General features: G+C 41.0%; 1 protein-coding gene across 1 annotated transcript in view; it reads left to right on the forward strand.

The window, feature by feature from the left end:
• Positions 1–1493: 1493 nt before the first annotated feature.
• The window catches only part of LOC149264871 (glucan endo-1,3-beta-glucosidase-like), a 46568-nt gene continuing 20376 nt past the window's right edge, over positions 1494–27685 (forward strand). Inside the window, exons 1-3 of the mRNA XM_089401071.1 lie at positions 1494–1644; positions 15373–15516; positions 17413–17806. Coding sequence (XP_089257197.1) covers positions 1494–1644; positions 15373–15516; positions 17413–17806 — 689 coding nt within the window. The remainder of the gene's footprint in view (positions 1645–15372; positions 15517–17412; positions 17807–27685) is intronic.

Below are 27685 nucleotides of genomic sequence, written 5' to 3' on the forward strand. Positions count from 1 at the left end.
CCCCTCACTCTACTCGGACCCCCTCACCCCTCACCACCTCCTCCTTCCCAACCTTCCCTCTCACCCCTCATTCCCTCCTACCCCTCTCACCCCCCACCTCACCTCACTCTACCTACCCATCCCCGCCTCACCTTTCATCTCTCCCCTCACTCCCCTTCTCCCCCCTCTACCTAGCACTCCCCCCTCACCTCACCCCTCGTTACCCCCCTCACTTTACCTCCTTCTACCCCTCATCCCTCCCCCTCACCTCACCCCTCGTTCCCCCCCTCACTTTACCTCCTTCTACCCCTCATCCCTCCCCCTCACCTCACCCCTCTACCCAGGTCGCCCACCCTCCACCTCATCCCCCTCAGCCCTCGTTCCCCCCTCACTCTAGCTCCTTCTAACCCCTCATCCCTCCCCCTCACCTCACCCCTCTACCTGGCCCCCTCGTTCCCCTTCATCCACCCCACTCATTCCCCCCACTCCCTCTACCCGGCCGCCCCCCTCCCCCGAACCCTTAACTCACCCCACCCACCCTACCTCTACCTCCCTTAACACCCTCAACCCCACTCCCTCCACCTCACCCTTACCCCTCACCCACCAGGCCCCCTCCATAACCCCCCCAACCCACCTCCATAACCCACCCATCCCCTCGGCCCTCCCCCTCTACCCCTGGGACCCTAACCTCACCCTCACCCTACTCCCCATCTGGGCGCCCCCACTAAATCTACCTACCTATACCCCCGGCGGTCCCCCCTTAACCCTACCCCGGCCCCACCCCCTTAACCCCCCTCCCAAACCCCTTAACCCTACCCCATCCCCCCCCGGCCTACCCCTTAACCAGCCACCCATACCCCCCGCCCCCCGTTAACCCCCTTCCCAAAACCACCCCCTGCCCCTCATTAACCGTACCCAACCCCCCCCTCGCCCCACCCACTTAACCCCCCCCACATACCCCCGTCCCCGCACCCACTTAACCCCCCACCCAACTCATACCCAAACCACCCCCCATCCCCCCACCCACTTAACCCTCTCCCCCCACCCACTTAACCCCCCCACCCAACCCATACCCAAACCACCCCCTGCCCCCCCTTAACCTTACCCCATCCTTGCCCGCCCCCCCCCTTACCCCATCCTTCCCCCCATACCCTCTACCCACTTAAGCCCCTCGCCCCACCCACCCCCCACATCCCCCACCACCCACCCAACACATACCCGCCCACCCAAACCATACCCACCCAACCCATACCTGCCCCCGCCCGCCCAACCCATACTCGCCCCTCGCCCACCGAACCCATAACCGCCCCCCAAACCCCCACACCAAACCTCGCGCCACCCGCCCAACCCAACCACGCCTCCCGCTCGCCCAACCGAACCCCGCCCAACCCCCTCCCATCCCTGCCCTGCCCCCACCCAACCCCGCCCCCCACCCGGCCCCCTCCCATCCCCGCCCCGCCCCTCCCCCTCGCCCTCCCCCCTTCACCTCCGCCTCCCGAACTCCTCCCGCTTGGATGGCCACCCGGGCGGGCCGCTGGGCCACCGGGGTGGCGTGGGGCAGGCGACAACGACCTGTCCCGCGCCACCCTGGCTGCCCGCCCAGGGTGGCCGTCCGATTCCCGGAATTGGATGGCCACCCCGGGTGGGCCGCTTGGGTGGTGTGGGGTAGGCGGCAGTGCCCCGCCTAGCACCACCCCGGCGGCCCGCAGGTGCGCCCGGGTGGTCGTCCGAGTGGGTGGAGGTCAGGAGGCGGAGGAGGGAGGGTGAGGCGGGGATGGGAGGGGGTCGGGCGGGGGGCAGGGTTACGGGTGGTGGGTATGGTTTGGGTGGGGGGGGAAGGGTTAAGGGGGGGGCGAGTTAAGGGGGGTGGAAGGGGGGGGGGGTATGGGGGGGGTCGGGTTAAGGGGGGTGGGTAGGGGGGGGGGGGTTAAGGGGGTTGGGGGTATGGAGGGGCGGGTTAAGCGGGGTGGAGGGGGGAAGGTATGTGGGGGGTTAAGGGGGGTGGGGGCATATGGCGGGGGGGGGGGGGGGGGGGTTGGGAATGGGAGGGGGGTTAAGGGGGATGGAGGGGGGCGGGTATGGGGGGGTTAAGGTGGGGGGGTTTAATTGGGGTGGAGGGGTATGGGGGGGAGGGGGGTTAAGGGGGGTGAGTGTGAGGGGGCGACAGGGGGGATGGGGTGGGGGAGGAGTGTGTATGGGTTTGGGGGGGCAACGGATGGGGTAGGATTAAGGGGGGCCCGCCGGGGGTACGGGTCGGTTTAGTGGGGGGCGCCTTGGGGGGAAGTAGGGTGAGGGTGAGGGTAGGGTCCCAAGGGTAGAGGGGGAGGGTCGAGGGGATGGGGGGGCGTTATGGAGGGGGGTTGGGGGGGTTATGGAGGCGGGCCGGGGGGTGAAGGGTAAGGGTGAGGTGAAGGGAGTGGGGTTGTGGCGGGGGGGTGGAACAGGGATGAGGGGTGACGGGGGGGAGTTGGGGGTTGTGGTGGGGGGGTAAGGGGGTTGTAGGGGTAGAGTGGGGAGAAACGAGGGGTGAGGTGAGGGGGAAGGAAAGGGGAGTTGGGTAGGGGGCAGGTGGGTGGCTCCAGGGGAGTGAGGTAGGGGGTCGGGTAGGGGTAGGGGTCATGTGGGGTAGGGAGGTCGAGCGGAAGGGGGGTTGAGGGGTGAGGGGGAGAGGGGTTGTTGAGTTTGGGGAGGGGCCTGGAAGGGTGTGCGGAGGGAGTGGGTGGCTGACCGATTGCAGGATGGGATTGCCCTAGGCCCACCATGCTCACATCGAAAATATTTGTTAATTTGGTTGACACAAAATTTTAAGTTTATAAAAAAAGAATCTAGTGGCCGGTCGATTGCAGGATGGGGTTGCCCTCAGTCGACCATGCTCATGAAAGAAATATTTCTTAATTTGGTTGACAAAAAATTTTAAGTTTAGAAAATAAATCTACTTCGTTAAACTAATTTAATATGAGAAATTTCAAATAAAAAAATTTAACTGACCTTTCAATTGCGGAAATTCTTTGTTGAATATGTTGTTGATCCCAATGTAGCTGCTCCACAAATTCGCTCCAAGTCTTTTAACGAACCTCAACAAACCTTGATGTAACGTGAGTAATAGTGATAATGGAATATATAGGTGAAACTATGAAGATGTTTTATCGTACGGTGAATGCGGGATTAATTAGTTTTAATAAATTTTAACATGTTAATTTTTTTATGGCGATGAATGAAAATATGATAAAGAGAACAATTTGGAATTGTTTTATAGCGGGGTGAATGTGGGATTACCTTGTTTCTAAATGTATTATAAATTTTTTAAAAAACATTCAATTGTTTAGTAAAAATTATATACTTTGACTATTAAAATAATTTAGGTAGAGGTTGTAGTTTACAATTTTAACTTTAATGATTTATTTCATAAAAAAAATTAAGTTTACATTTTTCATTAAATTGCATAATAAAGTAATGAAGTGAAATATATCTCACAAACTTTTAGGAGGGAAATATTTTCGCGAAATTTTTTTGGAGGGAAATTTTTGGAGGGAAAATTTCATTCTCTAAGCTATATAATATCTTTAGGAGACTCTCCATTTGTATCATTCAACATCTTCTATTTGAAAGGGATGGATTGTCCTGATAGTGAAGTTTCAATTTATACAACATCAACATCTTCATCGCGTAACAACTCTATTCATATGTATGAATATAGTGGGAATTCTTCCACTATGAATAGAAAGTCAATTCTTCCACTTAGTTCTGATCCTAAGGACTATGAGAGCAGCAATAATGAAAGAGGGGATGGAGAATTTAAATAAATAAAGAGTCACAGATTCCACTTAGTCCGAATTCGAAGGACTATGAAAGCAGTAGTGATGATGCGCTTGTTGACAAATTTCAAAAGAATGGAGTCTCACAGTGTCCACTCCGTCCTAATTCTATGGACTATGAAAGCAGCAATGATGAAGAGCAAGATGGTGAAGTTCAAAAGAATGGAGTGTCACGGTGTCCACTTAGTCCTAATTCTATGGACTATGAAAGCAGCAGTGATGAAGAGCAAGATGGTGAAGTTCAAAAGAATGGAGTGTCACAGTGTCCACTTAGTCCTAATTCTATGGACTATGAAAGCAGCAGTGATGGAGAGCAAGATGGTGAATTTCAAAATAATGGAGTGTCACAGTGTCCACTCAGTCCTAATTCTAAGGACTATGAGAGTAGCAGTGATGAAGAGCGTGATAACAAATTTGAAAAGAATGGAGTGTCAAAGTGTCCACTTAGTCCTAATTCTAAGGACTATGAGAGAAACAATGATGAAGTGCATGATGATGAATTTCAAAAGTATGGAGTGTCACGATGTCTAGTTAGTCCTAATTCTAAGGACTATGAGAGCAGCTTTGATGAAGAGCGGGATTGTGAATTTCAAAAGTATGGAATGCCATGGTGTCCAGTTAGTCCTAATTCTAAGGACTATGAAAGCAGCTTTGATGAAGAGCGGGATGATGAATTTCAAAAGTATGGAGTGCGACGGTGTCCAGTTAGTCCTAATTCTAAGGACTATGACAACAGCAGTGATGAAGAGAGGGATGATGAAATTCAAAATAATGGAGTGTCACGGTGTCCACTTAGTCCTAATTCTAAGGAATATGAGAGCAACAGTGATGAAGAGCGCGATGATGAATTCCAAAAGAATGGAGTGTCACAATATCCTCTTAGTCCTGATTCTAAGGACTATGAGAGCAACAGTGATGAAGGACATGATGATGCACTTAGTCCTAATTCTAATGAGTATAAAGGTAGCAGTGATGAAGGACAAGATGATACACTTAGTCCTAATTCTATGGACCGTGAGAGCAACACTGAAAATGCACATGAGGAAGAATATCCAATAAACATCGAGTCAAAATTTCCATTGAGTCTGAATTCTATGGACTATGACAGTAGCACTGAAGAAGGGGAAGATGAAGAATATCGTCCAAGTCAGTATTTGAAAAGCACAGTTGATTATAGTGTGGATAACGTTCCTCTTAATGATGATACAAATCCTTATACAAATGATGATCTAATGATGGAGATGTTGCCAAGAAATATTGTATCGAGGAGAAGGACCAGACCTTTTCGTATCAATGCAAGATGTTCTAGTTATACAAGGGGTAGAGCAGAATATCTGATGAGAAGAAGTTCTATCAATTCACTCATTTCAAGTGAATGTTGCCAAAAAGATTGCTTGAAACATATGGATTTCAAATTTGCATTTGAGAGCAGGAAGAGATATTTGTCAATGAATAAAAGCATGCAAAATTCATATTTAGTTGGGTGCATGCAATCTACATTGTCAGGTTATGATTATCATATTAAGACTTTATTTATCTGTAGAAAAGCTTTCAAAATGTTTCATTCGATTGGGAATTTTCGTCTCTCGAGAATTCAAGAAAATTTGGAAAAGGATCCGACATTTTATTCTGAAATACATCATAAAAGACAGTTTGGGCCATTATCAAACAATGCAATGTCATGGATGAAAGATTTCTTTTCAAAGCATGGAGAGTGTATGCCAAATAGAGAGACAATACATATTCCAGATAATTTTTCGAGACGTGAAATCTACAACTTATACAAAGAATATGTAGAAGGTGCTGAGGGACATGGATGGTTTATTACATATCAATATTTTGTGAAGATATGGAAGAAAGAATTCAATAATGTCCGTATTCCTAAGAAGACAAGGATGGGGATTTGCAGTACATGTGCTTCTCTTAAATAAAAAAGGGACAAATGTGAAGGGTCAGAAAGAGGTAGGCATTCATAACTTTAACTTTTAAGATTGTATATTCATCAAGTATGAAAACATGTATTTCTTAATGGCTTTCTTTTATGTTGTGTAGATTCAATTGTCAAAGAACTTCAAGAGCATCGCGAACAACAAACAAATGAATGGAAAAAGTTGTAAAAGCATCGAAAGAAGTGTTATGATAATCCGAATAAATATTTGGGTTTGATAATTGATGGTATGGACCAGAAGAAAACACTTTTACCACATTTTGTTCGCACACCCAAAAATTTACAGGAGGACATTTTATTCAATATCACTTGGTCGGCTGTATGGTATTCAATGGGAAAATGTTGCGAAAGGTGTACTTCATAGCTCCAAATATTCATAATGATGAAAATATGACAATAACCATAATTCATGATGTGCTTTCTCATTGGTTTGGTAATCTTCCTAAAGTTTTGTATCTACAATTGGACAACACTTGCCGTGAAAACAAAAATCAGGTTGTTTTTGGATATCTAAACATGCTTGTTGAATTGAGAATTTTTCAGAAGGTAAAGGTTTGTTTCCTTCTTGTTGGGCACACTCATGACCATATTGATTAGATGTTCAGTCGTTTTTCAGTCACATTGAGGAGGAAGGAAGCTGGGAGCTTGCCATCATTAATTGAATGTATTAAGAAATCATACATGCTAGAGCCTACTTTTGATGTGTTGGAAGAAACTGTTGACATGCAAAGGTTTATTATAGGATCATATGGCGAGGGGAAATGCATTGAACAACTTAATGAAATTAGCTTCCAACATCAATTTCATATCAAAAAAATTGATGGGAAAACACTAATATGGGGCAAGAAGTATTCAACTACTAGAGAATGGGCACTGTCATTAGGTTTGCAATTTTTGAATTTCATTCCAGATCATCCAATATTTGCATCGAAAATATTGTTATTACAATCAGTTGGTGAAGTTCATAATGCACGCAAACAAAACAGAGATATAAATTATTCTGATTTCCTCGAATAAATTAAAAAATGTATTAGATATACATATGAGTACTTTGACATTGCTGATTCAGTTTGGTGGGAGTCATTTTTCAATAATCAAAGTGATATCATTTCAACAAGAACAAATGAAGATATACCTTTGAAAAATCCATTTATTTGGCCACAAAATGTGTCGAATGCACATGAGGAAATAAACATTGTTGAACAACAACAATCTCAAGGTATCATTAATTCTTCACAGGAAGAGGAAAGAGAGATGTATATTGGTTGGAAGATCTCGTGCACAACGTGAAGCCATGGAAGACCTTTACAAGGGTTCAGTATAGGATATTAAGGAGGGTTGCATGATCGCAGTGCTAGCAGATGGAGATCTCAATGGCTATCCATTTTGGGTTGCTAAAGTTATAAAGGTCTTTACAGAAAATGAGGATGTTACAAGTGTTGAAGTACATTGGTATGCCACAAATACACACCCATTCAATGGTGTGTATAAGCCAGAGATGGTAGTTGACAAAAAAATGGCGGAAAGAGAAAAAGAAAGGGTACGAATATAAATCGTCGCCGCACAGACATATTGAAATTGGAGGATGTTGACATACTTGTTTATGACTTCAATTTAACAAAGAGGGGAACTCTTCGCTTCAAGACGATAGAGATTCTGAAAAGGTTGTTACCAGAAGGAACAATATTGAGATGGGAGTCTGCTGAAACCAGTCATAGATCTAGAAGAATTTTGAAACCTGAAATGATGGGCATGCATGTGGACTCAGATGGGGCACTAGTTGATGAAACAGAAGAATATGGAACATTTTCATCAGCATCCAGTGACTCATCTGAAGATGTGAATTCTGATGGCGTGCAAGAAAATATGAGTGATTTTGAATAATTTTTTAAGACAGTTTATCTAACTGATGTATGCATCATCTCTTGAAATAAAATTTTTGATCTCCATATGGTGTTAAATGAGAAGTTATGAGTCACTTTTATGTTGTTAGATCATTTTACTAGCATTTTTTTTTAAATTTTGAAGATTGACCCTAAAAAAAAATCATCGTTCCAGTATAATCACTTTTTCATTTTCAAGCTATATTTTGCACGAAAATTTTGTTTTCACTGCCATTTTTAAAACATGTTCAAAATTGTCCCTAAAAAAAACCATTGTTCTAGTATACACACTGTTCGTTTTTAGCACTGTTTTTTATGTTTTTTTGGCCAGAGTTCCCGTTTCAAAGTTTACATTGTTCACTTCTTCTTCTACACATATATCATTGTATAAGATGAAAGAATCCATGTTGTAATGCACTAAATAAGTGGTTAGTTATTAGTTTTATCTTGACTTCTTACCATATATTTCATTAATGCTTCCCTATATGACCTCCTCTATTGACCAAAGACAAGAATAGTTGCATAAGTCATGTCGATCTGCATGGTACCCTGTAAATCCCCCCCCAAGATCTTGATAATAAAATTCCATACTTGGGAGGTATATCAACCACTACTATATCCATAACCACACTCTTTGTTGGGATTTGGGCTAGAGTCACACATAAATCCTTGATAAGACCTAAGCGTTTTACTTTGTTAGATTCAAAGGAGTAAACGTCTTTATAGGGTCTTGTTATATATAATCCCAACTTTTCCATAATGACTCTAGGCATGAGATTGTGTGAAGCACCAGAATCAAGCATGGCATTGTACAAAATGTAGTCATGAATGTTCATACTGACATAGAATGGTGGCACATTACTATCCTATGACTTCCCTTCAACTTCAGGTCCTAATAATAATTTGGGTTGGTCATCACTTAGGTTAACCATATCTATTTCCTCCTCTATCTTTAATGTATTTATGACTTGAGATCTACAAAAATTCTTCTTCATCAATTCAATCAGAGGAACACAAATTTTAACCTTGGCTAATTCATTTTCAATATTGAAAGAAGCTTGAGGTTTATCTACTTATTTAATACTTACATCTTGTTTATGAGAAACCTCCTTTAAGGAGTCATCCTTTTTCTGGCTAGTGGAATGTGTATCAATTAGAATCTTCTTGGGAGGGTTTGCTACAACCTTCTTACTTCTCAAATTGTACTGTTTGTGTATTTTCATTATAGCATTTTGATATCCATGTTTATAGTCATCTGACTCTACAGGGATGAATTCTGACTGTGATAACAAAAACAGATCTTGTTCCTCCTTAGATAATAAAATGTTTTCTATTTCTCCTTCCCCAAAAAGATTAATTTGATTCTCTTTCGGGTCATTTGCTATCTCAGTTTCTTCATCTGCATCATTCTCCTGTAATGGTGGTCTAATTTTTTTTGATATGTTGGGGCTCTTTGATCTCTTTGTTTAATTTGGGGCAGGTTCCTCATAAAGTTAGGATTCTGATCTGTGAACCCCCTTAAGTTTCTCTTCGTGGAGCTCTATCAGTCAAACTCATTCGTTCCATCATCATTTCCATAGTTCTAACTAGGGTGTCTAGATTTTCATCAGATGATGAAGAAGAAGGTTCTTCTTTGATAGTCACCCTTCTTTCAGCTTTTAACTTCGCTCTTTTGGCGAACAAATTTGCTTCTACACTCACAACATTTCTTTGAATTTCTTCTAAGGTGGCAGGATTTCTCTCTCTTAATTGATAATCCATATTGGCATCAAATCCATCTGGAAATTGGATTAAAGCTAGCCCTAGTGGAGGTTGTATTGTTGCTAGAATAGAATTGTAAACATTGTTAAATCTAGTGCAATAATCCTGAACTGTTTCTCCAGGAGCTCTCCTTAGACTCTCATATTCTGCCAGGATCTAAAGAGGGTTATTTTTTACTTCCCATCTTGCAAGGAAACTTTGGTGAAATTGTTCTAGATTTGCAATACTACATGTTGGCAATCCCCTGAACCATTTTCTAACTTCCCCTGCCAAACTTTGTGCAAAGAGCCTCATTTTCACATCATCATCATCAAATTCTTCCAAATTTGAGAAGTCATTCATCTTGTCTAGGTGTTGTTGTGCTGTGATTGGACCAATGCTATCAAATTGGGGTATACATTGCCCATAAGTCTAGGGCATGACATTCATCTGTGTTGGTAAAGCCAAAGGGGCATAACGTGCTCCCATCACTAGGAAATGTGAGGAGGATGAAACTCTGGTTGTGCTTGATGTTAAGGGTGATGAAGAAGTTAGAATTATAACTTGCTAAGTTAGTATAATAGGATCTATATGGTAGATGAAATAGGAACAATGGTGGAAAGAGAAACCATAATAGGGGTTGATGATGTGGTAGAAGAAGAAAAAGTAGTTGATTGATCTATAAATGGTTTATGAGTGACCTGATTCAATTTAGTCATCAAATATTCAAGTTTTTCAAATTTTTTTATAACACTATCAGAATGTGAAATGATAGGCTGATGTGCTGAGATATAAGGTTTCAAAATATTTTTATCAAAGACTGTCTCAGGGACAAATCTTTATGATTTGTACATGAAAAAGATATGCTCAAAGGGTAAGTCAAATTCAATATCTTTAAAGTTATAAAACTTTTTGGAAGGGAATTATCGCTTGGAAAAGGACTATTGCTTGATTGGATCTCTGTAAAAATCTTCTTCCTAATCAAATTATCAAGATTATTCAAAATTTCAGGTGGGTTAGGATTTGGGTGGGATTTGGTGTAGATTTTCAGAAGATCAAGATCTTCAAATAAATTATTTACAAATTGGTATGTGTACAAATTTTGGGTGGAAAAATCAGCTAAATATCTTCTACTTAATTTTCACCCACAAGAAATAGCTTTGGATCTCTGAAATCAATATTTACTAGGGAAATATTTTTTTAGGTCAATCCCCAGTATGGTTTCCAAGATGTTAACACTCCGTAATTTTCCTAGGCTGAGTAAGAAAACTACAAAGGTAACCACAAAATCACTTTTAAATCTGGGATCTAGCCCTTCCAACTTTAGAGAGGTATCTCTCTATATGATTTAGATTTCTGCTTCATATTCTAGCTATTTGAGTTCGAGATGGGTTATTCAAAGGTTTGGTTGAAAGATGAAGAGAAAGTCCACTGGGCATGGAGTCATGAACCTTTAGGTAATCAATCAAAAAATGATAGAGGAGTTGTAACAGGGCAGGATAAACAAACTTTTGTATCTTTTAGAGTGTCTTTGGGGTGAATAGGATGAATATGATTTGAGTTCAATTAAATATAGAGCATACTGGGATGAATTCTATATTTAACATCAGAAAGAAAACATGGATATTTCTAACAAGCTAGAGTAGAGTAAACTTAAGAAAATTCAACCCTTAATCTTCTTGCAACAATAAAGAGGGAAAACCATATGGAAACTGAAGAGAGAATAAATTTAACATAAGAAAGAACATCACCAATTGTCTGACATGGGAATCCTAGAACAAAGCTTTCTGTATTTCCGCAAATTAATCACTTTGAGCCCAATCCACAACTTACATTAGTGTACAACTATTTTCTTCCTACAAGTTCCAACCTAATTTACATCTTCATAAATTGTTTATATAGTGCTTTACATAACAATTTCACAAAATAATAGTCATTACATAATTACAGAAACAAAGATATTTTTAGTATCTCTCAAGTTCATGTATGCAAAAATAAAATTTAAAATATATTTTGTATGTCTTAGAACAAATATAGGAAAATATGATTGCATTTAGGAAAAAGAAGTATATGGTTAATTGCTTCCCTTGAAAGTAGAACAGGTCCCTAACTGATGTTTTAACATTTTTTCTATCATAACAGGTCCCTCTGCAATAATTCATCAAAACTTCTCCTTCTCTCTTCTGAATTCTGCTAGAAAATCCTTAACCTCTAAATCTGGAAATCGGTTCAATATTTCCCATCCTCTACCTTTAAAATTGGAGTGGTTGTAGTTATTTTTGTAGAGACTTGTTGATTGTGCATTTCAAACCATTATTCCTTTCTTTTCTCTGGTTAAATAGTTTCTGACCCATTCATTCTCTAACACTTCCACTTATTTATCAGAGAAGTCCCACATCACCACTGCCCTGATACTTCGTAATCCTTTGTGTTTTGTTTCTTTAGATTTTCTTATTTTGGTGACCAGAAGTGAAACTGCAAGCTAATACATTGGAGCTTTAACTAAATCAGAGTTTTATGTGTATATCCACTTTGAATTGCATAGGGGTGTACAATATCCAATACGCCTAGCCCTCGAGGCTTAGGTGGAATTTGTATGATTGGGGCCTGGAGACTTAGGGCCAAAGCCTTTTTAGGGGCTAAAACCCTTTAGCTGGGATGGGGGATGATTCTTTGAAACATTGCATTATAAATGATCCCACTGCATAAGACATGGGACCACAATACATATGCACCTGAGCCTTTTATAATATCGAAACTTTACAATTGGTGATTTCACAATGTAGCATTTGGTTGCAGTCCCAAAACTTGCAATTTTCGATATATGACATGGCCTAGCCCACGTGGAGAGGGAAAAGGGGAGGGCCCGCACCAGATTTTAACATATAAACCTCTATTAATATTTCTTCACTTTATAATAAAGCTTTATCAACCTTTCCGCCCAACCATTGGTTTTAATCCATAAAACACATATATTTTTGTCGTTGCCTTCCTTGTGCCAATAGCTCTTGGTTCTTTTGAGTCTTTATAACTGTGGGCCAATGCCCACATTGAATATTTTTAATCAGAAGATTTAGTTTGATGCAACGATACTCCCCAATCTCTGATCGTTGATTTACAATCTGATGTAATCCTTTGCCACGTGTCACCTGGTGAGTGGTGACATGTGTCACCCTATTTTTCACCCATATGACCCCTAAAAATGCCGAATATGTGTGCCACGTGTCCACCATACTGCCACATCATTGTTTACGTCATATGCCATGTGGCATATCGGAACTAATCGTTGCTCTCCATGTTCTCTCTGGAGGAGAGAGAAAAGGGTCGTCTTGCTTTGGTTTTGCAATGAATTTCTTTGTTAACTATTTTTGTGCTTTTCTGATGGTTTAACACTCTCGACCCCTTTTCCTGACATTTTAACACTATCGGCCCCTTTGTATAGGAATCCTTCTTAACCATGCACTGCAACACACATTCTTGCTAGTCTGGTTAACATTAGTGCCAATATTCACATGACAAGGCACCCATGACAACTCACTAACGACCCCTTAGGGACCTTACAATTCAAATCAAGACTAATGGACCCCTTTTGACACACATATTTACAATGAATTGAGCAATTTTGAGCCCTTTGTACAAAAATAATTTAGACTATATTGCATAATGAATTTATAGGCTAAACTTTACAAGCAGATTCCCAAAATAAATAACTAGACAAACAGACTTGGATTACCTATATTATAGGACCCTAACAAATCAAATGGAACACTGATTGGTGTTAGGACTTGATATACTCCAAGAAATGGAATAGAGGGTTAAACAGATTAGACAAAATTTGAGGTTGGCATAGGGTAGACAAAAAAGCTACGCTGACAGGAAAATAACTCTCTAGGAGTTTGAAGTAGGAGAGTGAGTATACTTAAAATTACAACAAAAAAGAAGTTCCCTAAAACTAGGGAATTGCCCTAAATTGGCTCCATGATATTGTGGGGCCTTTGAGATCCTAGCCAGAGTTGGCCCAGTTGCATATCAGTTAGATTTACCCGCTCACATTAGAGCACACAATGTGTTTCATGTTTCGTTATTGAAAAATGTATACCTAATCATAATCATGTGGTACATTGGAATGTGATACAGGTCAAACCCGAAGGAGAGTTCCTAGTTGAGCCTGTGTGAATTGTGGATAGAAGAGAGATATCTCTTAAGAAAAAAGTATTCCTCAAGTAAAGGTTAAATGGGACCATTTTGGGCCTGAGAAAGCCACTTGAGAATTAGAAGAAAAAATGAAAGAATCTTTTCCATTACTACCCCAAAGAAGAACGAAATCACTGAGAACAGTGTCCCTCTTAATGGGGGAAAAATGTAATGTCACGGATGACTCTATTTTATTTTTATTTATTCTTTGTTTTTCGTTTTTTCTTTTGAAAGGAATAATTCTATTTTATTTTTATTTATTCTTTGTTTTTTTTTTCTCTTTTGAAAGGAACAGTTAAAAAGTTAAAGACTATCGAGGACTTGAATAGATGTAAATTTTTTTGAGAGAAATTATATGTGAAAATAGCTATGGACTAGTTAAAAATAATACAAGTAGTAAACATTGTTCGGTGGCAGAAGGTGGATAGTTCTTTAAAAAAAAGGTTTAGGGCTTGTGGACAAGTAGTTAAACCCGTCCACCTAGCTCAGTCTCAATTGTTAGGATTACAATAAAAGTTGAAGAGAGAAACCATAGTTAAAAAAAAAAAAAAAAATATTTAGATTTATGCTCGTACAGTGGTAACAAATGAAGGGTTCTTTTTATTTTCTGGGAACTATATGAAGAAATCGAAGAAAACATTTGCTAAGTAAATTTATGTTTGAAAATAAGAAAACGTCGCATAAAGCTTACCACTGTAACAGAGAAGTATTACCAAGAAACCTTACTTCCACACATCGATTATGTTTATATAAGTCGGTATGCAAATAGTACAGTGCTTTATGCCCTAAAACATATAATAATAATAATAATAAAAATAATAAAACATCATCAAAAGATTATAGTCCTGTTAAGTCCTTTCCACGGAGAAGGTGGAAGATAGTATATACAGAGAAAAAATATACAAGTCATGAATTTAGTAACGAGCTACAAAAACTTAGGTAAATATTCTATTAATGTAGGACCTCCTCCTCTAAGGACACTGAGCAAAAAAGCTAAAACAACTGTTCCTAGGGAAATTAAAAAGAAAAGAAAAGGAAAACCCTCTTGACTTCTTCTTGTTAAAGAACTGGAATCATGCAAAAATACCCACAAATTAAGACCATCAAAGTCAAATGATTGGACTGGGTCGAACAAAAAGGAACCTGGAGAGAGACGAACGCAAATTAAACTGTAAGAGGGATGTCTGTGAGAAAAACCTGATGCAGAGCGGGAAGGGAGATTATCATAGTCATGGTAAAAAGAGAACAGATAAAAATTAAAAAACTTAGATGCAAAACCTGAAGAGCATACGCAAAAACAATTAGAAAGAGAAGAATGACAAATCTTCGAATAGGTGGGTCTTACAGTTGGATGGAGTTCTGTTTTCGTTCTTCTATGTCGCTGTGAGTACGAGAGTCCTCGGGACTAGGGAAAAAGAAAACTATCAGAATAAATTGTGTCTAGAAACCAAACCCTAATGGGAAGCAGTCACCCAGGATAAAACCCTAACTAGTGATTTTGACAGTGTTGAGAGTCGTAAAATCCAAGGAAGAGGGTGACCAGCGCAAAGACATCAAGGAACCCTATTAATGATAACTAAATTTGCCAATCCTAAGCTATACATCACACGCCAGGAAGTTTTTAGATGAACCAAAAAACCATGCAAGAGAATGTAAATTTTCTTACCATCAATAACTTAGTAGTTTCAGAACCAACTTAGCACGGGAAAGTTTGAGCTAGCTATTACGATATGAAACCCTATAGGGAAACCCTAGGAGGCGTCAGAGCAGAGCTCGTCACCGCCCTGAACCTCCGAATGAATGATTGTTGCAGAGCTGGTCGAGACGAGGTGGTTACCTTGGAATGGTACCGACGTCTCTCAATCGGCAGATCCAGATAGAGACAAGCTGTGTAAGGCTGGACAACTGGTCTCCTTACCGTTGGAGCAAGTGGGTCCATTTTCTGAGATGCTCCAAGGTGGTTCATTTAATAATTCTCTCAACATGAAGTGGAGTTAAAGACATATATACCTTAGATCATAGGTAGAACAATCGTTCCATATGTGTGATAAAACCCATTAACGTTGTGGGCACTGTTTTATGAATCTAAACAACAAACTTACAAAGCTATATTATAGTTGGACTATAAGAAAATTGATATTCACAATCGAACTCTCAAGGTCTGTAGTGTATGCATCCACTTTATAATCATGTCATTACCAATATTAATCTACACTATAGTGTGATAGCTCGAGTTGTTGACATCTGCTTTTGAATGGTCACATAAGACACCCCTGTTGGAACCGGAGTGCTACAAGTCGAATTATAGCAGTGACAATTTGAAACATATAACACTAGTATGGTGATAGTTAAATTCTCACTGTATTAAAGAAATAACATATTTTTATTAAAGAGAATCCAAAGGCAAACAATTCGACTCGTGCATTTTTTAACATTTTGTTGCTTATTTCTTTTCCAACGCAGAAAGCAGTTATAGTCTGACTTACCTGCTTAAATTGTCTGAATTAGTGTATATATACTTTGCATTGAATTTTAATATTGAATGAGAGATATATGGTAAGATAGTGATTTATTTGGCTAGAAAAAATTATTTATTGAAAAGAATTTTTTTTTTTTACGGAAATGAAAGACAACTTAAATAAATGTTTAAAAATGGTATATAATTTTATAAAATAAAAAAATAAAATGAATATCTATATATTATATAAAATATTTAGAATATAATATTAAAATATAATTTTTGTTTTGTAAATTTTAAGTTTCTAAATGTGAATGATCTATTTGTAGTTGTAGATTATAGAAAGTTGCCACTGTATTGAAAAGTAATTAAAAGACAAATTGTGTCATTTTCTCTCACACTGTTCAGAATAATGAGTGAATTGTTATTTAAATAGAAACTTACCATAAGTATATTGTTATCTATATAGAAAAATACATAAATAATGATTACAAATAAGAGTGTAGTAAATCAAAACTAAAATAAATAAATTAAATTAATATTAAATTAATTAAAATTTAATTTATAGCGTTAAATTATAGAGAACTGGTCATTTTTAACTCAAATACAAATAATAATTAGTCAAACAGTCAAATACAAATAATAATTAGTCAAACAAAAAACTAAATGTATAATATCATATTAAATGCTTAATACCCTGTCTTACACAAATAATAACAGGTTAAACAAAAATTTAAATACATGTGTTGACTTGAAATTAAAAATTAAAATATTTTATATTGAATTCATTAATTCATATAAATTAAATATTTAAAATGAATAATTACAATTTTATTAAATATTTAAAAGTTGCATATAACTTTTCAAATAAAAAAAATATTTTATAACATCGCAATTCATATTAATATTAAAATTATTTTAAATAATTAAATTGAAATGAGATATTAACATTATATATATGTATATGTATATATATATATATATATATATATATATATTACAAATAATTTCAATAAAATAATATTACAACATTTTTTTCATTTCGTAAATTTCAAAGTTTCTAAATGTGAACGTCTGCAATATAAAATCCATTCTTGTGCGACTACTGAGATCATATTTTTTTCACCTGTCCATACATTTTCTCAAAGTTAACAAAGTAATGTTTACGTTGATCAGAAACAATTCTGATGGCTTTCTCCTGCTTTCAAACTATGAATTATGTTATTTATACCATTGCATGCATTGTAACTTTATTGCAATCAACTTTGCTAGGTGATCATAAATACCAAATAAATCCATTACTGACATAGTTTATGTTCTGCTAAGTTGTGTCTGTTGATCAAAACATAATTTCTAGTTTTTAAACTCCTGAGCAATTGTATTTTTCTTTTGCAGATGCCCAGTCCATTGGAGTTTGCTACGGCAGAGTTGCTGATAACCTGCCTCCGCCACTAGCAGTGGCAAGCATGTATACACAAAATGACATTGGAAAAATGAGAATGTATGATGCTGATCCCACTGTCCTAAGTGCATTTGAGAACTCGGGTGTGGAAATAATGGCGGGAGTCACCAACCAAGATATCCAGACGCTTGCCGGCAGTGAAGACGCTGCAACCCAATGGTTCACCACCAACATCAAGCCACACCTTCCTGCAGCGAATATCGCATACATTTCTGTGGGTAACGAGATTCTGCCCGCTGATCAGGTCAACGCCCCGTTACTCTTACCCGCCATGCAGAATATTTACGCCGCCATTCAAACAGCCGGTTTGGAAAACGACATCAAGGTGTCTACATCACATAGTATGGGTATGGCAAGAGCTAACCAGCCTGCCATAGGGCATTAAATGCCCGTATGTCAGGCTGGTCAGAGTATGGATGTCGAATGGGTCCATCTTCCATGCATCCTCATTCCGGCAAACGCATACCAGCCTTTCCGGGAACGCTGGCCCACGATCGACACGCTGGCACGACGCGCTGGCACTGGGACTCAGCCTCAAACAACCACCTCATCGCCCACCCAAAATTCAACTTTCATTTTCGAGGGCCGATTCCTGGTTCGCACCTGCTCTACTAATCCTCTGCTCCCGTCTGCGCCTGCTCTGCGCACCCTCTGCAACAGCGATCGTGTTCCCAAACATCCCCTACGACCGTGGGACCCTCTGCGCATCCTCTAAAACGATCTGCGCAACCTCTGCACAAACATCTCGTGCTGTCCACCTTTTCGTGTAAGATTTCATTCCGTCGTTGAAGAGAATCCTCTTTTACTATGTACTCATCAATTAAATCTAAGCGTTGTCTGGCTCGTCTATAACAGTTGTAAAAGTTTCGAACTGTAAAAGTTCTTGTTGCAGTTATGGCAATTGTTTAGATTGGATAAACTTGTTTTTCTGATAGCAGAAATGCAAAATGCAATGAAAACTCTTTTAAGAGCCTAACTCCACAACCTTATCTACTTCTACTGATGTATATCCAAACTAACTCACGGGAATTTATTGAAAACAAGGATCATTAACATGGAACTGGATGTGTAAAAATCTCCACAAAAGAAAAAGACACAAGGTCGGTCATCAAGCTTAAAAGGAAGCAATTCATTAGGTGGATGAACACCGGCATAGTACATACTTTTTCCCCCTAAATAAAAACCAGTCAAATCCATAACTAATTCAGTTCAGATACAGAGAACCAGGATAACCCATATGTGCATACGTTTTTTCCCTAAAAACAAAAACCAGTTAAATCCATAAGTAACTAATTCATTCAATCACAGAGCACTAAAACCACCCATATGTAATCTTGCTGCCTTGTCGCAATCATTCCAATGAGGAATGCATCGTTTAAGCAGTAACTAAATTTTGAAACGTAAAATGATGCCCAAGAACAATGAAAGAAATATTGCTCATCGGATAGGATGAGCCATGTGGACCAGGGGATATAAAAAACCCTCTTTGTTTTCATCTTCTCATCACAGAGGAGATGTTGCTTGCTTGCGGATTCTACTGGATCTTCTTACCGGGGTGACCACCTTGTGCTCCTCATCTCGACCACCCTGCTCATCCAACGAGATTACATCAAGAAGTTGTAGAATCACATTTAAAAAATATATACATAGAAAGAGATATATTCAGCAGAAATTCTCTGTTCATTTCCTTGATCTGCAAAAAATATAGCATTGAGGATCAGGGAAACTAAAAAATTTGATGTTTTTTAGTTTACGCTGAGTCAACCAGTCTCGGGGTTCAGAAACATAGCCTGCCCTTTAAGGGAAAAGATCTTAGTGTCAGGGCATGATTCTGAATCATGAGACTTAGGGTAGACTTAGGGTATGGTTCCGAATGCTGAGACTAATTGACTATTGCATTCTTTTGAAAGAATGCCAATTAGACAAAGGATAACAATTTGACCTGGAAGAATAACTACTCTAGATATGAAAATTTGCATAACAAGAAAGCCAGCACTAGTACTTGCAGAGCAACATTAGTCCATTAGTTCCTCACAGTAGTAACATATTATTTAAGCATGGCAACCACTTGAGGAGAAACTTCAGTAATAGGGTTGGGTCTTCAGAATATAAACCCATGTCATGATGCATATTTATCACACAACAAGCTTCAGCAGTCAACCCTGCACACCAATTGCTGCAATATATAGAACCAACTATAAAAAAGAAGGCGTTTTTGGCCTAAGCAGCCCTTTCATCCAGTCCCGATATAAACTGTTTCATACTCATTTGGATCAATGTTCATCACTCCCTCTACAGTTTTGACTGCACCCTTGTATGTACATTCTGCATCACACGTCATACAAGCTCTGTAGATTGATGAACAATAGCCTTGAGCCCTGCTTTCTTCCAATCCACCAACTCCGGACATTGGTTCTCTCCTAATCCTGAAAATTTACCTCTACAAAAATTAACTCTCACAATCAATGGTATATTACAACATGAAAACATGGCATTGATCCATATTTATTTCATTAAATGAAATATGCTCAAATATCACTAGCACGTTAAGGAACCAAACAAATTTCAGGTAATTCTCTTCTCCTGTGTGAGAGTACAACTATCAGAATTACATAAAAAGAGTCGTTCGAAACAACCAATTGCACCAGGATGCAGTATTTTCCAATCATTATAAAACTCAAAATAGCATTATATAGATAACTGCATCCTTACAGTTAAGACTTTTACAATCTTTTTCATACCATGGATTGGTTTTGCTATTTCTTCTTGTCATGCAACATCCTCATTTTCGTGAACATGCATGCATTATTAACTCTTTATGCCCAAAGTCTTATCATTGATATTTGATTTTCTGTTATTTTTCAAGGATGTGCATTCAGACTTGAGGTAGCATAAAAATAATCAATTTCAATCAGGATATTTTGTCATGTTAAAGTATTCTAACATGAATCTATTTTGTTGTTGTCACTATGCAGTGCTTCTAAGCTCACGGAATGGTGGAAAAGTGGACACTGTGCATTGAAGTATCATGCCGCCCCAATCCGGGTCGAGCATCTTTAAAATTTGTCCTTCACAATGGGGCAAAAAATCATGTGATTTATAGAATATGGGAAGTCCAGGGAAAGACAACCAATAACGAAGCATACTACATTACACTTGTTGCAGGGTTAAAAGAGGCAAAACACAATGGGGTGAATAACATAACAGTGCTGATGATCCGGATTTAAACAGGAACGCAACAAATTACAGAGATAACCATATACACAAAGATGCAGTGGAAATAATACTTCATTTCATTAATGGAAAATATTGAAATATGCTTACAACCAGAAATGGAAATAAACCAGCTAGGGCGATGGTAGCTTATCTCTGAGAAGAGATGTAATGGCCACATGCCTCTGAACTGTGTTACAATGAGGCTCGAAGGCGTATTTATTGTTGAGAAACAATGGAAAAACCCTTAACATTCCAAAACCTAACCCTAGGAGATGAAACACCAAACTGTGGGCCCCGTTTGGGGTAAATTGGTACATCAACTTCCCGGGGTCGTAACTTTGGCATATGATCTCCATTTGACGCGTACAATAGCTCATTAGAAAGATCTATCCGAGCACTATCATTGTTGGAACGGGCAACATCGGTCCATGGAATGGACCGATGTTGCCCTCGGATTCCCCAAAAAACGTCATTTAGGGCCTCAAAACGGCTCCGGAAGTTCAGGACCCGAAAAACTGCTAAAAATAGTAAGTTGTGCTACAATTAAGGAAACTGAAAAAGCTGAGAAAGACAATGGTGGGGGTCCAGGTGGACTTGGCAGGTGGCCACCAATATCCACCTGGATCATTCCTCCCCCCTTAGGAAGCAATGGTCCCCATTGCGTTGAGCTCCTCCATGAGATGAGGAAACTTCTGCTGAACTTGTTCCCTGGTGAGCCACTTGCCCTACTGAAGGAGTTGGCCTGCTTTGACAACTCGATACAGTTGGATATTCTGTTGGCGAGTGTTCTTGATCTGTGTGTCCATGATTCGATCAGTTGCAGCTTGTTCCATGCAATCTGGATTTAATTCTGTGGGTTTGAGCTGTTCTGCAATGTCGGATGTGTCTAGCAATGGTGGAAAGTATGGCCGAAGGCGGTCCACATTGAACACTGGGTGCAGGCCAAGGAATGGGGGAATGCTGAGCTCAAATGCATTGTCTCCCATAGCCTTAGTAATGGTGTAAGGACCATATCGGAGTGGTCTCAATTTCCGATAGGCTCCAGTAAGGCGTTCCTTTTGCAAATGCAACCAGACTTTGTCGCCCACCTGAAACTTGTGTGGCACCCGATGTTGATCATGTCGCTGCTTGTACTTGGCATTTGATTTCTCAATAATGTCATGGACCTGCTGGCGAATATGTTGGATGCGCTCAATGAAGCTGGTGGCCTTATCTGTTTCGGACCGGACATGAGCTGAATTCATGTGAGTAGCTGCAAGTGGCATGGCCACATCAATGGGGCATAGTGGCTGGAATCCCAAACCCACCTGAAAAGGGATATGGCCAGTGGAGCTGTGAAGAGCTCAGTTGTAGCTGTGCTGAACATAGGGGAGGCTCTCGTCCCATGTGCGTGGATGCTTTGAGTTATACATGCGCAGAATGTGCACAATCATCCTATTGACAACCTCTGTCTGGCCATCAGTTTGAGGATGGAAGGCTGTGGACTTCGTGAGTTTGGTGTCCAGCATTGACCAGAGACTGGACCAAAATGTGCTGAGAAACCGACTGTCCCGATCTGAGATGATAGACTGTGGGATCCCAAAGTGCACCCACACTCGTTCAAAGAAGAGTTTAGCAGTGGCTTCTGCTGTGATATTCTTCTTGCAGGCCACCATAATGGCCATCTTCGAGAACCTGTCGACGACCACAAAAACACAGTGATTTCCATGCTTAGTGGAAGGAAGGCCTGACATGTAATCCATGGAGATGGATTCCCAAGGTCGACTAGGGGTAGGCAACGGGGTATAGAGGCCTTGCTTCTTAATGGTCGGTTTGGCAATGGCACTGGCAGTACATGATCGAATGTACTTCCCAACATCCTGTCGAAGATTCGGCCAATAGAAATAATTTTGCAGTACTGCCACTGTTTTCTCGACCCCGAAATGCCCAGCAGCCCGACTGTAGTGTGCTTCCCAAATCATCTTGGCACGCTCGCTTGAAGGAACACAAAGGTGACCGAGGTGGCATAATAGGGCATCCTGGAGGTGAAAATCTGAAACATGTCAACCCTCCAAGAGTGTCTGGTATGTGTGGCCGAATTCTGGGTCGCTTTTGTAGAGAAGTGGCCAATCAGAAGTCTCGTGCCCACAAGAGTTGAGCATGGTGGTCAGCGCCATGATCGGTGGTCGACTGAGGAAATCTGCAACATTATTGGTGCTGCCCTTTTTATACTTGATATTCAAGTGAAACTGTTGCAGGTATGTAGACCACTTCTGATGGCGATCATTCTGCAATTTCCCTTGGGTCTGTATGAACTGCAGGGGTCGGTGGTCTGTGTGGATGACCGTTTCCTTCCCCAAAATGTAATGCTTCCATTGTCGGCAGGCCTGTACAATGGAATACATCTCTTTATCATAAGTGGGGTACTTCCGGACTGTGTCTGAAAGCGTCTCACTGTGATATGCCACTGGATGTCCATGTTGAGTAAGGACTGCCCCAATAGCATAGTCAGAGGCATCTGTCTCGACCTCAAATGGTTGTTGTAAATCTGGTAATGCGAGCACTGGTGCCGTGCAGAGGCGATCCTTCAACTCCCTGAATGCCTTCTGTTGAGATTCAGACCAAAAGAATTTTGCTTTCGCCCCTCCCTTGGTGACTTGACTCAAGGGCCAAGAAATATGAGAAAAGCCCAGCACAAACCTGCGGTAGAAGTTGGCAAGACCTAGAAAGCTACGGAGCTCTATTAGAGTGGTTGGAGAGGGCCAGTCCCGAATGACTTGGACCTTGGCTGGATCGACATGCACCCCCTGTTCATCAATGATGTATCCCAGATACTGAACCTCGGTCATGCCAAAAGTGCATTTCTCCGAATTGGCACATAGCTTGTGTTGCCGCAGTGTTTGGAGAACCTGTCGGATGTGGTGGAGGTGCTCTTCCCAACTCTGGCTAAAGATCATAATGTCATCCAAGTATACTACTACAAAGGAGTTGGTGAATGGCCGCAAGATGTCATCCATTAGCCTCATAAAGGTTGCAGGAGCATTCGTCAATCCGAAAGACGTGACCAACCATTCGAAGAGGCCCTCCTTGGATTTGAAGGCAGTCTTCCACACATCTGAGGGTTCGATTGGTACCTGGTGATATCCTGACTTCAGATCGATCTTGCTGAAATATTTCGCCCCCTTTAGTTGGTCTAGGAGGTCATCAATCCGCGGGATCGGGTACCTATTACGGACAGTGATCTTGTTCAACGCCCGATAGTCAATACAGAGTCTCCACGTCCCATCCTTCTTCTGTACCAACACGATCGGGCTCCCACAGGGCGATGAACTCGGACGGATGTGACCTTTCTGCAGGAGCTCCTGAATCTGCCTCTTGATTTCATTGTTCTCCAGAACGGAGCGCCGATAAATTGGTCCATTGGGTAGCGGCGCACCTGGGGTCAGATCGATGGAGTGCTTGACTTGACAGTGCAGAGGAACCCTTGTCGGGGAGGTGAAGATGTCTTCGTACTCCTCCACAATCTTGTCCATCTGTAGCTGTCGTGCAGAGGGACCCCGTTTGGAGGCCGCGACCACTGTCTTCTTCTTCCCTTGAGGGCGTATCATCAGGAAAACAAATTTTCTAGTTTTGGAAATGATCTTACTGCATTGTTTTGCAGTAATCAAAGAGATGGCGGCAGGTGGTGCTACCTCTGGTATCCTGAACAACTTATTTCCCAATGTAATAATAACAGCACGGGGCCTTGATTCATACACAGCATTTCGCTTCCACAAGTATGGTTGTCCTAGTAATACATCACAAACTTCAAGGGGAGCAATGTCACACAATACCTCATCCGTGAAGGGCTTGATGTTGTATGGAAGGCGACACTGCTGGCTCATGCGAAGATCTCGCCCTTGGTGAAGCCACCCAATGGTGTATGGTTGTGGATGTGCTGTGGTTGGTAAGCCCAACCACTTTACGACCTCTACCGAAATGAGGTTCTTTTGACTCCCGCTATCAACAATGAACTGTATCGGGGAGCCCTTTACCCACATCTGGGAGTGGAAGAGACGCTCCTCCTCCTCTGGATCTTCGGGTTCATTTTTCTGGATCTTTGCGGTAGCAACAGTGGTGCTGGGATCCGCATCAATGATCTGCTTCCCTTTTTCATACCCCTTATCGGGTTCTGACTCAGAGTCGGAACATGCATCTGATTCTGAAACCTTTAGCTCAGCCACCAGTGACTGCTTGGCCCGACACTCACTTGTGTTGTGAGTGGAGCTCTTATGGAACTCGCACCATTTTCCAGTGTCTTTTCTCGGCTTCGCGGCGTTGTTCTTTGCTTGCAGCTTCGGCTGGTTGTCTTGCGCTGTCCCGCCTTGGCTCTATCCTTTGTTCTGTGGTTTAGGGGCACCTTTCCCCTGCTTTGGATTCGCAGATCCAAAGTCTCGCTTCTTTTGTTTAAACTTCTGCTCGACCTTGACGACATATCGGTATGCTGCGCCGAGCGAGGGGATGTTTAGGAATTGTATTTCTTCCTGGATGTACTTGTGCAGGTAGCCACGGTATTTAAGTATCAAATGTTGCTCTGAATCCTTGATACCAAACTTTGTGCGAAGGGTATGGAAAAGATTGGTGAACTTCGGCACGTCTTGGTCCCTTCCCTGCCGCAGCGTGGTCCACTTTATGTATTCATCCTCATAGCTTCTGATAGGGTAGTACTGCTCCTTGATGGCATCCCAGAACGAATCCCAGGTGGGTGCGGCTGAAAATAGTGAGCCAGTACTTTCATCCTTCTGCTCGCAGTAGGTTTCCCACCAGTCCTTGACGTGGGGGGCTGCTTTGAGGAGAGTAAAAAAAATCTTTTCCCGACTCGAAAATTCATGAACAGAAAAATAACCCTCTAGCAGATTTAACCGTTTATCTACGGCATCGGCGTCTATCTGACCCTCGAATATGGGGATTTAAAAATTAACTTGTACCTTAAAGGGTGTGGCGTTTCCAGAGGAGCTGCTGGAAGCCGATACGCCGCTTCTGGGTAGCCGCTGAAGGATCTGAGCAAAGTTGTCCATCATCGCGTTCCGTTGTCACTCGAGGGCTTCTTCGAGCAAGATTTTGATGGGATCTCCTGCCCCCTCGTCTTTCTTCTCGTCCGCCATGGGAGGCCGTCGGGATTTGCGAGGCTGGTCTTGCAAAGGTTCAACCAGTTCAAGCCCTAACTCCTTATATCCCGACCTTGTTGGGGACATGCAAAGAAAAACAGAGAAAAAGCAGACTGCTCTGATACCACTAATCCGGATTTAAACAGGAACGCAAAAAATTACAGAGATAACCATATATACAAAGATGCAGCGGAAATAATACTTCATTTCATTAATGGAAAATACTGAAATATGCTTACAACCAGAAATGGAAATAAACCAGCTAGGGCGATGGTAGCTTATCTCTGAGAAGAGATGTGATGGCTACATGCCTCTGAACTGTGTTACAATGAGGCTCGAAGGCCTATTTATTGTTGAGAAACAATGGAAAAACCCTTAACATTCCAAAACCTAACCCTAGGAGATTAAACGCCAAACTGTGGGCCCCGTTTGGGGTAAATTGGTACATTAACTTCCCGGGGTCGTAACTTTGGCATATGATCTCCGTTTGACGCGTACAATAGCTCATTAGAAAGATCTATCCGAGCACTATCATTGTTGGAATGGGACCCATGTTGCCCCCGGATTCCCCAAAAAACGTCGTTTAGGGTCTCAAAATGGCTCCGGAAGTTCAGGACCCGAAAAACTGCTAAAAATAGTAAGTTGTGCTACAATTAAGGAAAGTGAAAATGCTGAGAAAGACAATGGTGGGGGTCCAGGTGGACTTGGCAGGTGGCCACCAATATCCACCTGGATCAGTTGACAAACTCAGATTTAATCTGTAATCACATGGAAGGCATCTACAATGTTCGCGCAGACAATTTGAAGCCCCTCTACAGAGAGGCAAAAGTCTGGAGTGCTCGATTTAATTCTTTTTCGATAAAGCACCTTGCGGAGATCCATAAAATCTCTACTGATCTAATGGTTGGAGCAATCTCAAGTGTAGATGCAGGTGCCAGAGATGATTCAAGATCATCGTTCATTCCACTGGCAAACATTGATCAGCATCAATATAGGTCTCGACTATGTGTATACACCTTCGTTGTCATTTTTCTTGGGATTCTCATATCGTGGTTCTTTCAGTAAAGAACTCGTTAATGTACTTTTTTTTTGGTTTTGTAATAACATTCACCTTAGATGTCCAATCATGTTATAACTGAATTCATGTGTCCAATTATGTACATTATATTTGAGGTGAACTAATTATTCTTAACCTACTAGTGGTTCAACGAATATTATTGTAGCTCCGTATGAATTTAATTTTAATTTCAAGTTTCAGATGCTACCTCTTTAATAGTGTTGATTTTAAGGGGAAACAAAATTTGCACACATCGAAAAAGGTGCATAAAGAAAGTATTCATGTTCATAAAATGTAATTCACAAGGTAAGCCATTCTAGATCAGAAGTGAAACCTCTGAATGAAAAGGTGCAACATTTGAATTTCATTATTCCAAAAGTGGTATGTTAAGAAACTAGCCCTTCACATCCAATTGTTGTTCACAAGAAAAGGCAGGAGCATATGGAAATAAGTTTTCCTAAAGTGAAACATGAGGAAATCATCCCTACATGTTCCACTGGGGTCTAGAAGGAAAAGTACCAGCTCTTGGACGTAAGGTTTCCTCCTAAAGATGATAAATGGAAGGAGAAAATAACTCTTTCATATCTCAAGGATCATATGTCAAATGTTCAAGCAAAGCTTGATAATACAAAGGGAAAGAAACATGTTGAACATTATACATCGAGCATGCAAGATGGCCAGAGTGCAACTCAATATGGATTTAAAGAAGCTTTTGTTTCTAATGAACATGAGAGAAGAGGGGAGGGATCTCTGAATTTTCTAGCATTAAAGGATCCCTTATCAAGAATTCATATGCTTAGTTGTCTA

This window comes from Pinus tabuliformis, chromosome 6, assembly GCF_031772625.1.
Source record: "Pinus tabuliformis cultivar Carrire ecotype Pingquan chromosome 6, CPIR1, whole genome shotgun sequence".
NCBI classification, from domain to species: Eukaryota; Viridiplantae; Streptophyta; class Pinopsida; order Pinales; family Pinaceae; genus Pinus; species Pinus tabuliformis.